The 13,139-nt window shown below is 36.2% G+C and overlaps 1 protein-coding gene across 1 annotated transcript; it reads right to left on the bottom strand.

Annotated features, from left to right (window-relative positions):
* Nucleotides 1–2,426: 2,426 nt before the first annotated feature.
* On the bottom strand, nucleotides 2,427–9,617 carry LOC112033254 (proline-rich receptor-like protein kinase PERK8). Its single transcript, XM_065764536.1, is given in 10 exon segments — nucleotides 2,427–2,970; nucleotides 3,061–3,222; nucleotides 3,837–3,984; nucleotides 4,924–5,022; nucleotides 5,479–5,548; nucleotides 6,632–6,718; nucleotides 7,043–7,195; nucleotides 7,198–7,452; nucleotides 7,942–8,346; nucleotides 8,349–9,617. Coding segments are annotated over 10 exon segments (2,160 nt in total). The 5' UTR covers nucleotides 8,881–9,617; the 3' UTR covers nucleotides 2,427–2,721.
* Nucleotides 9,618–13,139: the final 3,522 nt, after the last annotated feature.

Raw genomic sequence — 13,139 nt, 5'->3', positions numbered from 1 at the left:
ATGCATGCATGAAACTTGGTACTTAAATATATATAGGAGGGGCTGCTACCAAGTTGCCTAGTTGGTAGATGAAGAAGATTAGATGGAAAAACACGAGGGTGGTAAGTGAAATACCAGAATATGTAAATATATTCCTTTGGTCAATGTCAACAGCTTTATCATATTGGTTGATTAGATAGCATGCATTTCTTGTCATAGCCTCACTTAAAAGTTACTATGACTTTTGAATAGAGTTGTGGTCAGTGGCAACTCTAGAAATTTTTTTTTAGGATGGTCACTAACAAAATTTAATAAAGAGACAATTTGAATATATCAACATCACCAAAAAAAAAATGTGCAATTACGTGAAATATTACAATTTTTTGTACTAACAAAGAGAATAAGAAAAAAAAAAAAAAAAAAAAAAGACTAACAAAAGATAAAGTGCAAATTGAGAATACTGATATGAGAATAATAAAGTGACCACAACAATTTCATAACAAATCTTATGCAACAAGTTGTTAGCCTGTTATTGGTGAGTAAAACATGTCAATATTGAGCCTGAATTAGAATTAGTAATAGCTTATCACATAAGATTTACTGAACTCAAATTCTTATGAGTCTAAAGTAAAAGTGTTCACATTCTTATTAGGGTGGTCAAAATAGGTTAATTTAGTAAATAATATGTTTTTTTTAAAGTATATATATACAATATTTTCAAGTTAGGGTGATCCTAGAACATATTAATTTAAAATAATTATTTATATATATATATATATATATATATTTTTTTTTTTTGACAAGTGAGGGTGGTCTTAAGACCACCCTCACATATAAGTAAAGCTGCCAGTTTAAGACCACCCTGACATATAAGTAAAGCTGCCAGTGGTTGTTGTGTGTTTTTCTGTTAAAACCACTTTCTCTCTTTCTTTTGTGTGTGTATGTGTTTGTTTCAAAAAAAAAAACAAAAAACAAAAAAAGATAGCATGCATTTAATTAAATAAATCGGTTTTTTCAAATGAAAACACGCTGAGTCAACTAGCATGTACAGCTCTGTTTGTTTTAGCAATGATGTTTTTTAGAAAATGAGTCATTTTCCCAAAAAAAAAACACATTTTCTATAAAACTATTTCATTTTTCAATGTTTGGTAGCAACCTTAAATGAGTTGAAAAATAATCTTCTAACTTTTCTTATTTAGCTTACTATGAGATAGAGTTGTTTTCCAAAAAAATATTAGTGGAAAATAGTCTCTAAATATAAGTCATAATTTTTATGTTGATCAAAAATAGTTTTCCATTGAATTTTTTTTTTTATGCTACCAAATACTAAAAAACATGAAAAACTATCTTTACACAAGATTTTCCATCAAAACAAATGGAACGTAAGAAATTCAAATGTTATTCTAGAACAAATTATCTTTAGATATAATATGTAAACAATTCGAAGATAGCTGTCATATTATTGTTTTGAGGGACCTATGATTATGATAATCAGTTAGTTGGAGAGTGACATCCCACGTGGTTGTCACTTTCTATTAAAGATACCTTAGGTCCGTTACTGGTCCTGGGGCATTCCATAAAATTTCATTGCAGCACCAACATTTTCAATTCAAGAAATTCTTTACAAGTAACCGTAATTATAAATCTATAACTTAATTTAGTCTTTTTGGGATTTCTCTACATAATTTTTTAGTAATAACTTGACTAGTACTTTTGGAATAAACAACAGATTTTTTATGCATTGATTAAGATCACCTTATTATAATTGTCCATCAAATGTACACCCTAACATGCGGTAAGATGTTTGTCTTTGAGCAGGAAAAAAAGAGAGAAAAGTCTTATCATCGTTTGATACTAATAAGGGGACCTTTTTTTTGGTGCTAAGGTACACACGCGTCTAACGGGTCTTAAATCATGACCTCATCCTCCCCTAGAACTTACAAGGGAAGAAGATGCTAGTTGAGCTTGATATGGGGACAATCTTAGACCTAAAAAATTATAAGATTTCGTATTACCTCTTTAGTAGCAGAGAGGGAGCCAAATTAAGATACTGTTGCATGCAATGCAAAAGCAATTGGTAACAAGCTGAATACAATGGACTGGTAGACAGCATTCATGTGTTATCACGACTTTAAGGCACCCCCTGCCAGACAGTTGCCCTGGTGTTCTTACTTTCACTCCCTTTCTTTGTTATTTATTTATTAGTTAGTTTTTACTTGCTGCTACTGCAACTTACTTTTATAGGAGGCATCTAAATTCTAAAGACAACTGAGTTACACTCCGGATGAGTTAAATAGAATTCTTTTCTTTGGTGGAGTGAAGCTTGACCAAATATATAATTCATGCTGAATTGGGTTTTGAAAACTCTTTATTTCACTTGATCACTGCAGGGCTCGACACAATTGAATTACAGAATATAGTATCAGTATCAACAAGATTACCAGGTATTGAGGAAAGGGAGTACTTGTATTAAATCAAAGAAAAGAGTACAATGAAATGCTGTACCAATGTTTCTATATATTAAAGAATACAAAATCAGGCACCCTTACTGAAAAAATCATGTTAGCTGAGAAAATAAAGTAGAAAAGATAATCTGCATGAGATTTACATGAAATGAGCAGCAGGACCTGGTTCCAAAGTAATAGAGGGCGTCAGATCTCATCCCAAGATGGAGAAAAGTCGCACCTATAAATCGAAAGTGTAGTGCAACCTACGTTTGCCAGGGTAAGTTGTGGACGCATCTCAATTGCTCCATACAGCAGATGAATTTGCTGATGATGGACTTTTCCGGTAGCCATTATCTCTACTCCTCCAGCTACTCTGTGTTTGATTGAAGAATTCTGTACTGTACTCTTGACTACCAAAAGCCATCCTTCGAAACATCTTAATTTGTGCAGATTGTTGTGCTGGGTCAAATGCTTCGCTTTGGCCAGGTTTCATTCCATTGGTGAGATCTGACAATTCATCTACAGACTCTAAAGCTCTCACCACCTGAGATAGGGGCAGGGAAAAAGAATAAATGTTATTAAATCCTAATTAAGAACAAAATATTGAGAATGTATGTCATTTGAACATAATTACCAGACTCATTTTTGGCCTTCTTGCAGCTGAGTGACGCACACAAGCTGCAGCTGCCTCGATCATCCGAAACATTTCACTTCCAACGTAGTTATTTTCCAGCCTTGAATCTACCAACACTTCAAAGTCTTCCTCTTCAAGTGCTTGCATAAGCAATGGTCGAGCCTGAAGAACAAGTTTGAATTATGATTAAGTGTCCACTCTAATAGCTTGCCAATGATTCCCACTTTCTCTCCCTCTAAAAAACCTCAGGGCATGAGAGGTCTAATAACTTGCCAACGATTCCTCATCCTAACTCTTCCCTCCAACTTTCTCCCCTCTAAAAATCCTCAGAGGGTATGAGAGGTAATTCATTTATGATATTGTAGGACAGTTAAGAGAGATGAAATATGATCATTCAGTCTGCTGGCATATTTTCTGGTCTGCATCTGTTCAAGTCTATAGTTTCGGATTTCTTGGTGTTAAAAGCAGGGGATATCAAGTAAAGTAATTAATCACATCCAAGCCAATAACTCACTTCCCTCACCAAGGTTTGTCCAACACTAGCTAGGATCATCTTGAGCTAATGAACCCATGACAATCTTTGTGTATTATGGTACCAATACCATAAAAATGTTGAACAAGAGACAAGATTTCCAGGATTTTGATAAAGCAATAAATTCTTACATATTCTTAACCATGACAAAAAATAATCTTGAAGCAAAATTTGAAGTATAGCGATAATTTTAGGAAAAGTCAATGTGAAACTTGCAGCAACATGTCATTTTTGTGGAACTTACCCATTCAACCAGGCTTTCATCACCCAGTGGCTGAGAGGAATCTACAGGCTTGCGGCCTGTAATCAGCTCCAAAAGCACAACCCCAAAGGAATAAACATCAGACTTTTCCGTCAACTTCCCACTTGTTGCATATTCTGGAGCCATGTAACTGGAGAATTACAGAATTCCATTCATCAGAAAGATACAAATAGGAAATTGTGACATGGCATACACCAGCGCTGTAACATATATTTTTTGTTGATAAGTTACACCAGCACTGTATCATCGTTGCAGATCATACTTCAAGCTACCATAAATTAAATGAGAAGCATATCAAATCTAGATATTTGTTCTGAAAACATTTCAATGTCAACTATATGGTTTGAATAAAATAGCGTTAAGGTAAAAGGCATTTATATTCTGTTGACCAATAAACTGTCAATGGTGCTAGCTTTACCCATGAAAAATATAACCATGTCTTGCACCAAGAGTGCATTTGGTTTGGATGAAAAGTGGGGGGAATAGAAAATGGGGAAGAGAAAAGTGGGAAGAAAATGATATAGGGTGTTTAATTGAAGGGGAAGATGGGAGAGATTTTGGTGGGGTCCATGAGTTTTCTCCTAGGTCCACCATTTGGGGGTGATTTTGGAGTCTCCCCAGTTTGGGGAGAAAATGGGGAAGAAAAGGGGGGTTTGACAAGAATTATCCATCTGCCCTCTCACATCCCTCCACACTAGCTGTGTTGGTTTTTTTTTTTTTTTTTTTCCTACCTTTTTTTTTTCTTTTTAAACTAACAGTATGGGTTTTTTTTTTTTTTTTTTTAATCTCAAAAGTAGATTTGTTTTTCTTATAAACTATTAATTTTCATTTATTTATATACAATAGGGGCATGCAAGTAAATTTATACAAACTATATTTTCTATCTTCTCATTTTTCTTCTCAATTCCATTCATCACCCCCAACCATTTTCTATCCCCTACTTTTCCACCACCCCCCCCCCCCCCCAACCAAACAAAGTCCAAAACACAGAAAGACAAGTACAAACCTACAAGAAAATTCTTTTAATCATGTAGGAGACATTGTGGGAGAACATATAAGGATTACCTACCCAAAGGTTCCCATCACACGTGTGGTTACATGAGTATTTGTATCCAATGCTAACTTTGCAAGCCCAAAATCCGCAACCTGTTTGTGAGAGAGCACACATCTTTAGGAACACAAAATACTAGCAATAAGAAAGAGGGCGAAAATAAACTACAGGTGCCAAGTGTGTTGTAGCATAGACAAACAGGTTTGTACTAAACAAAAGATGGCAAAATGCAACCCTCCTATCCCCCATTCCCCCCCCCCCCCCCCCAACAAACACCCCTCTAAAAGAAAATGGAAGCACAAACAAACCAACAAATATATATATATATATATATAATTTTTTGGCCCAACCCATGTGGAGGGAAAAGGGAGATTTGAACTAGCAACATCCACATCATGATGTATGGTACCTAACCGATTTTCCTACCCTTAGGTTTGACAAACAAACACAATATGACCAAATATGACAGTACTGCCACGCCATAATGACAGGCAGTTGAAGCAAACCATCCAGACCCAGCTGGATGTAAATTTTTGTTGTTCATGAAAAATAAGGTTGCAGAAACAGGTATACCGAGCTTCAAAGTTGCTATCAAGAAGGATGTTTGATGATTTAATATCCCTGTGAATGATGCGGGGATGGCCTGATAAATACATTAAGAAAAGAAGTTAAGAGTGAAGAGAGAAACTCCTAAAGGAATGATATAAATAAAATCAGACATCAGGAAGTCCACAAGAATACAATAAAGGTCCAGTACAATTTATTTAAATGAGTGGCATTACATTAACTATGCAATAAGGGCGATGTTCTATAATGCAGATGGTAAGCATCTCAATTCTGGTCACAATTATTAATGATAAAAAGTAAGTCTCATTCAGATAATTCAAGGGTTTGCCAACTTATATCAATCTTGATCCAGAGTGAAGTAGGATTCCCAGAACCCCTAGGAACCATAATACAGATCATGCAACCCCAACTGTGTTTCCTCTGCAATGCAGATTTCCAAAAATAGTGGCAACAGAACTTCTCCCACCAGTTCTAGACAATCATAAATAATCAATACAAGAGGATATTTTGGCTAAAATTATAGAGAAAAATAACACATGGCAAAAGAAATGAAATGAAGATTTCTAGTGACAATAAAAGAAAAGGCTGTCAATCACTACGCTGATAAATTATTTTTCACTTTGATTGATATTTTTTTAAAAACTACTGGTGGCCCAGATCATAGATCAATCATCTTTTGATACTATACATGCATTCTACTATCACATTACTATATATATATATAAACCTTTTTTTTTTTAATTCAATAGTTAGGGTATGGAAATTTGAACCCTAGACGTCTCCATTGGAAACACTAGGAGGTGACAATTGGGCTACAAGGCTCTTGGCATTATTATATATCTAAACTTTTGAGATCTCCAAATCTATATATTTGTTTAGCCATATCCCAACCATATTATGTATCAGGCACGGTATCAACCCTATTACCATAGTTGTATCAGAAATCAAAACATACCCCATTTCAGATAGCACATATATCTTTGGTTTACATTTAACAGGCAAAATATTAGATGGTAAAAGATGACAAAAAGAACATATTCACTGTTTTAGGGACTTGAAGTATCATAAAACTGTCCAGATACTGGTTTGTGTGTCTAGAGTTGACAAAACAAATGCCCTGAATTATAGAAGAAGCCCTGAACAAAAGGAAGAAAATTACAGTCTTCATGTAGGTAAGCTAGTCCACGAGCTGAACCAACAGCAACCTTTAGTCGAGTTGCCCAATCCAAAACTGGTCTGCCCTCACCTGCAAATATTATTAATAATATGGGAAGTTAGAGATATATTACAGTACAGTAGACCTTCAAACCTGTAGCATGATTCTCAAGCACCTTAACTGGGCATTTTTGTTCTTAAAAATTTAAGGAACATGCCTTGCAAAAACATGGACACCTTCTTAGTAGTGATCCATGGTGATTGATGATTTTGACCAAATAGAAATATCATGACAAACTTACTTCGGACCTATTATGCTTGCAAGCCATATGAAAAGAAGAAGTTTGTTTAAGGATGATATGGCACTCAAATTCAAGAAATTTCCTTTCCATTTCATCTGAGAAAGATTTCTTACCATGGAGATGATAATGAAGAGTATCGTTTGCGACAAATTCGTAGACAAGTAATCTTTGATGCTCAGATATACAGTATCCCACCAGGGAAACCAAATGACGATGGTGTATTCTGCTAATTATCTCAACTTCTGCTCTGAACTCACGCTCCCCTGTCCACCACCAATTTTTAGCTGCTTAACAGCTACTTCTCTTCCATCTGGCAGGAAACCTTTGTATACACAACCAAATCCACCTTCACCCAAAAGATTCTGTTTTGAAAACCCATCTGTAGCCTGGATTAATTCTTCATAAGTGAACCATGACCTTGAATTGTTTACACCATTGGGCTCTGATGGTGAGTAGACAAAATCACTTCCAGAGCCATCTCGTACCAAGGGAGATGGAGAATAGGGCTTTAGAAATAATGAATCTGGAGAACACATGGAAGTCAGTTAAGATATATTCATTGAACTCATTCCCCACATTCAGTTATAGTTTGCTAGCTATTTGAAAAGCATGAATCCAATTAGAATTTGAAATCTACTATGTCATTCAATAAGAATAAAAATTCAAATCAAATTCTTTAAAAATAAAAATAAAAGAAGAAGAAGAAGAAGAGCATTTATACTTCCATAACACCATATTTATGACCCAAGTTGTCACAAAGACATGGAAACCAAAGTGAACTAGTACCATTGCAACTGTTTAAGTCATAGGCATGGTAGATTTACCACATAATTATTTTATATCAAGGGATAATCTACAAGTACATGGCACTTTTAGTGTAATCCTTACATATACAAATAAAATAGCTTTAAGATTAACAATCTAATCAAATTTAACCAGAAAATAAGCTACTAAAAGTTAAGAGCATTTAATTTAGTGAATTGTAAATAAATAAAAAAGCATCATGCATTACCTGAATTTTGAGAAGAGGCAAATGGAGAAGGAGCAGGAGGGTAGCCATAATTCCCTCCAATTCTCCGTTTCTTCCGTTTCTGTGAGAACCAGACAACCATCAGAACAAGACTAATCACTATACCCAACTACAACACCAATTGCCACAGTTCCTCCGTGTTTAATCCACCTGAATTTGCAGGCGGGTTGGGAGGCGGCACAACTGAGGTACTACGATTTCCATCTGTTGATGAATTAGTTGGAGTGGCCGTGGAAGAATTTGGAGGAGGAGGAGAGGATGAGGGGGCTGAAGGAGGAGTTAATGGCACTGTTGCGTTGGGGGGTGGAGGAGCAGATTGAGATGGAGGAGATGGAGATGGAGGGGAAGGTATTGGCGACTTTGGTGCTGGTGGAGGTGGGGAATTGGGGAAGGCGTTGTTGGGACATTGGCTGGAGGAGAAGGAGGAGGAGAAGGTGAAACAGCTGGAGGGGGAGGTGGGGATGATGCTGGAGGCGAACCTTTAGGTGGTGGTGGCGATTTTGAAGGGGGTGGTGAAGTTACAGCTGGAGGAGGGGCAGATGCTGGTGGGGGTGATGATGCAGGAGGTGAAGGTGGTGGTGATGGCGGTGGGGATGGCGGTGGTGAAGTTGCTGGTGGTGGAGAAGCTGGTGGCGAAGGTGGTGGTGGTGATGATGATGTTGGAGGTGGTGTTGATGCTGCTGGTGGGGGTGAAGCTGGTGGGGATGGGGGAGGAGCAGAAGTGACTGGTGGTGGAGGAGACTGGGGAGCTGGGGCTGAAGGGGTTGTAGGACTTGAAGGTGATGGGGTTTTAGTTTGATTAGATTGAGATACTGAAGAATTTGATGGAGAAGGGGAAATAGTTGTTGGTGGTGAGTTAGCAGAGGAAGTTGGTGGATTTGCAGAAGGTGAGGATTTTGGAGAAGGGGTTGTGGAAGACATCTTCCTATGAATCTTCCCTAAGATACAATGTACTACTATACTATAATTCCATTATCAAAGTTCTAACAGTAGACAACATCCAAAGGCCCAATCTTTCCTTAAAAACATACATCACCAGATCATTTCATGCCACAATTCAATATCAGAAAGATCTTCCGCATGGCAAAACTAATTATACAAAGTCAAATTCCCTGAAGAAAAAAAATCCAGAAAAACCCAATTCAAAAGAACCAAGCAAAAGCAATCTATCAAAATTTCCTAACTCTACAACAACCTGATTATCAAAACACTCATAACACCCCCCAATAAACAAAAAAACTAAGTCAAACCCAGTTCAGAAAATCCTTCTGACAGTAAAACCCAGATCAACTACAACTACAAGTACAGCCTAGAAATGAAATGGGCAAATGCAGCACAACCCAGATCACCAAAGGTGACGCACAGAGAGAGAGAGAGAGAGAGAGACCCAGATGCACAAAAATCAAAAAAAATTCTTACCCATGCCTCTCTCACTCTAGTTAAAGGTGTTTTACTGATTTTGAACTTCTTCTTCTTCTTTTTTTTTTTTTTTGTCTTTAAGAGGTTGTAATCTTCAAATGGGATTTTCCGGAAAATAGGCTTATTTTGGGTTTCGTGAAAAACGGCAAAGAGGTTTATGACTTTGAGGTTTGAAGTTGGAATAGTAATAGTAGTAGTAGTGCCAACAAAATGTGCAAACTGAAACGTGGGGGCGACTTTCCTATTAGCCATCCCCTTACTCTTTCCTTATCAGTCCTTCACATGCAGGGCACACAGTGGAATTTTTTTTTTTTTTTTTAATCTTAAAAAAAAATTAAGACAAAAATATAATCATTAAAGAATAGAATAAACAAGAGAATATGGGGGTGTTTGGTTATAGTTTTCAAACAATAATTTTCAGTTTTTAAATAATATTTCACGCATTTCAATGCACTTTTTCACCCACACATATTTTTACAAATGTTTTCAAACAACAATTTTCAGTTTTTAAACACATGTACCAAACGGGCCCTATATATTTTAATGGTGCTGCCTTGTTCTATCCTCTTCTTTGTCTGTTTTGAACCTTTTTCTTTTATTCCTTCTTTTACTTTTTAAAATTTTCCATATTTCAGTTTCTTTCTGCTAAAATGGACTTTTTATTTAATTCTGAAATTTATAAGGTAAGTATTAGTTTCGTTCTTCCATAGATAGATGAATCATTGAGAATGTCACCTTTATGTGATAGATAGATGCGGTCAAGAATAGGAGTATTAATTAAAGAATAAAGAACAATAAACAGTCAGTCAAAAAAAGAACAATAAACAGAACGATAAAATTCATATCTTTTTAAAATATTTTCAATTTTTAATGATAAAATTTTAAGGACAAAAACCTCTTGACCTAAAGAAAAAACTAGAATTTAGATTAAAATTATATGTTTTTTTTATTTATAAAAAAAAAATTATAGATGAATGTATATTTAATTATTTTTATTTTGAAAAAAATGAAGTTGGGATTTAGGAGTAAAGTAACTCAACAATAAGAAACTTTTCATCAAGAATGAGGGATGTTGGAGCCCATTTTTCCATCTAGAGGGATTAGACAAAGGGATCCATTATCCCCCTACCTATTCATATTGTGTATGGATTGGCTGGGTTAGCTCATTGATCACGAGTGTAATGATAAGTATTGGCATCCAGTCAAAGTTTCGAGGAATGGACCTAGCTTCTCTCATTTATTTTTTGCAGACACCTCATGTTGTTTGCAAAGGCCAATCCGGTTAATTGTAGAGCAGTCAGGCAAGTCCTTGATACTTTCTGTCAAAAATCTTGGATTGGTCTAAAGTATCCTTAAATCTCCCAAACCATGTCAAGCTTGATATTCAAGCCATTCCCTTTGCGGTCACTTCGAGGAGTGAGGATAGGATTGTGTGGGTAGCAAACCCCCATGGCAGTTTTGATCTTAAGAATGCTTACAAGTTAGCCATAGCCAAGGAAAACCCCCCTGCTTTCTCAGGTCAGTGGATTTGGAAATCAAAAATTTCTCCAAAGATCCAATTCTTTGTTTAGAATTGTCTTCACAATAGCATAGGAGTCAACGAGTGCCTAGTGAAGCATGGAGTGATTCAAGACAACTCTTGCCCAATCTGCTCCAATGGGGCTGAGTCCATTCTCCATGCACTTCATGACTGCCAACATGTCAGATCGGTTTGCACTCAATTGGGAGTTGCAGGGAATGATAGGGGATTCTTTTCTTGTGATCTCCATGCTTGGCTCTCTTCGAATGCCAAAGTTAGTAGGAGCAAGCAGCCCAACCAACCACCTTGGAATATTGTTTTCTTGTTTGCTATCTGGATTCCATGGGTGCAGAGAAACAATAGTGTGTTTCGAAATTGTAACTACCCTCCAAACCTTGCATCTCAGATTATTAGTTCAACCCTTGAGTTTGTTCTCTATGTTAAAGATGAGCATGAGGGCAGGGATCAAAAAATCAGAACTATTTGGTGGGAGAAACTTGTTGAGGGGTGGCTGAAACTTAATATGGATGGCTCATCCTTAGGCAATCCTAGTCTTGTTGCAAGGGGTAGGGTGATCAGAGATGGGAATGGTAATTGGGTCATGGGTTTCTCGAGAAAAACTGGAATTACCTCCAGTTTCATGGCAGAGATGAGGGCGCTTCGAGATGGCCTCTTAATCTGTGTTAATCATAGTTATTCTACTATTGAAGTAAAAGTAGAAGTAGATGTAGATGCTAAAGCAGTTATCAATGTGCTTGCTAACTTAGGACAATCAAATAATTTTATCCTCTCTATTCTGAATGATTACAAGCAACTGGCTTCCCAAATTCTCTGGATTTGCTTTAGCCACTATTACAAAAAAGCGAACAGGTATGCAAACTTTATGGCTCGACAGGGTACCCATCAGAATGAAGACTTTTGTTTATTTGAGAACCCGCCTATGGGTTTATTTGATCTTTTAGATTTTGATAAATCTGGTTTGCACTTAAATAGGTGCTACCCTGTAAACTCTGTTTCTTCTTCTTAGTTTTTTTTTTTTGTTTTTTTTTTTTTTTTTCATTTGGAAAATGCTAAAAGTAATATAAATTTTACTTTAAAAAAAAAAATTATAAGCTAATGTGGTATAAATTTATATTGGCTCAAGAACACGCTTATTCTTCAGCCATAGAAAGACTTTTGAATTGTGAGGTATCATTACGAGTTCAATATATGCGAGTGATATTCCATGTAATAATTCAAATTTGCTATTAACTTTGGATTAGTAATATATTAATTTGTAAAACTTATATAGCAAAATTTGTTAGATTTGAACTTAGGACATTTTCATTGAAAACATTAGCAAATTTGACGGGGTTTTAGAAGTATGCATATGAGTATGAGACAAGTTGTCTTATCTTTTATTTAAATATTTTATATATTTGAACAATATTTATAATAACTTTTCAGGCTTGTCACTTTGTATATCTCAAACACACGTGGGTTAAGTTATTCTAGTGGATGTTCCTTAAAAAAAAATTCAGATGGTCTCCGTTCACATCGAGGAAGGGCCTAAGCTCTAACGCATGAAGAAGAGATTCCCTATTGTAGTGTAGTTTACTTATAAACCTAATAAAATTCGAATAAAAAGCCAAACNAGTCCTTGATACTTTCTGTCAAAAATCCGTGCAAACAATTAGCCAAGCTAAATCCAGGGTTTATTTTTCCTCAAATGTGGAAAGGGAAGCTAGAGACAGCTTGTGTGATATCTTGGGATTCCATTCAACCTCTTCAATTGGTAAGTACTTGGGTATTCCCATCAAGACCCCAGGTAGCTCTACTCAAGATTTTAACTTTGTCTTAGATAGAGTGAAAATGAAATTGGTAGGTTGGAAGGCAAACTTGCTGTCCATGGCGCGTTAATCAGTTCTTATTCAAGCTTTGCTCTCTACCATCCTAGCCTACACTATGCAATGTTCCCTCCTCCCAGGGAAGGTCTTGGACCAAATTGATAGGTGAACCATAATTTCCTGTGGGGATCCTCAGAAACCCTCTAAAAAGATGCATTGGGTAGGTTGGTAGAAAGTAACAAGACTAAAAACTGAAGGTGGTTTAGGCTTGCAAATAGCCAAAGGCAGATATACAACGTTGCCAGCTAAGCTTAACTAGAGATTTCACTTCGAAAAAGAGGCTCTTTGGTCTCGGGTGCTGAGGACCAAGTATTGCTCTAGTCGAAGATTGAATTCTAGAAACAATGAGAAGCTTG

The sequence above is a fragment of the Quercus suber genome, unplaced genomic scaffold (genome assembly GCF_002906115.3).
Source record: "Quercus suber isolate HL8 unplaced genomic scaffold, Cork oak 2.0 scaffold_567, whole genome shotgun sequence".
Lineage (NCBI taxonomy): Eukaryota > Viridiplantae > Streptophyta > Magnoliopsida > Fagales > Fagaceae > Quercus > Quercus suber.
Note: the sequence above shows the minus strand (reverse complement) of the source record. Positions and strands in the feature narration are given on the sequence as shown.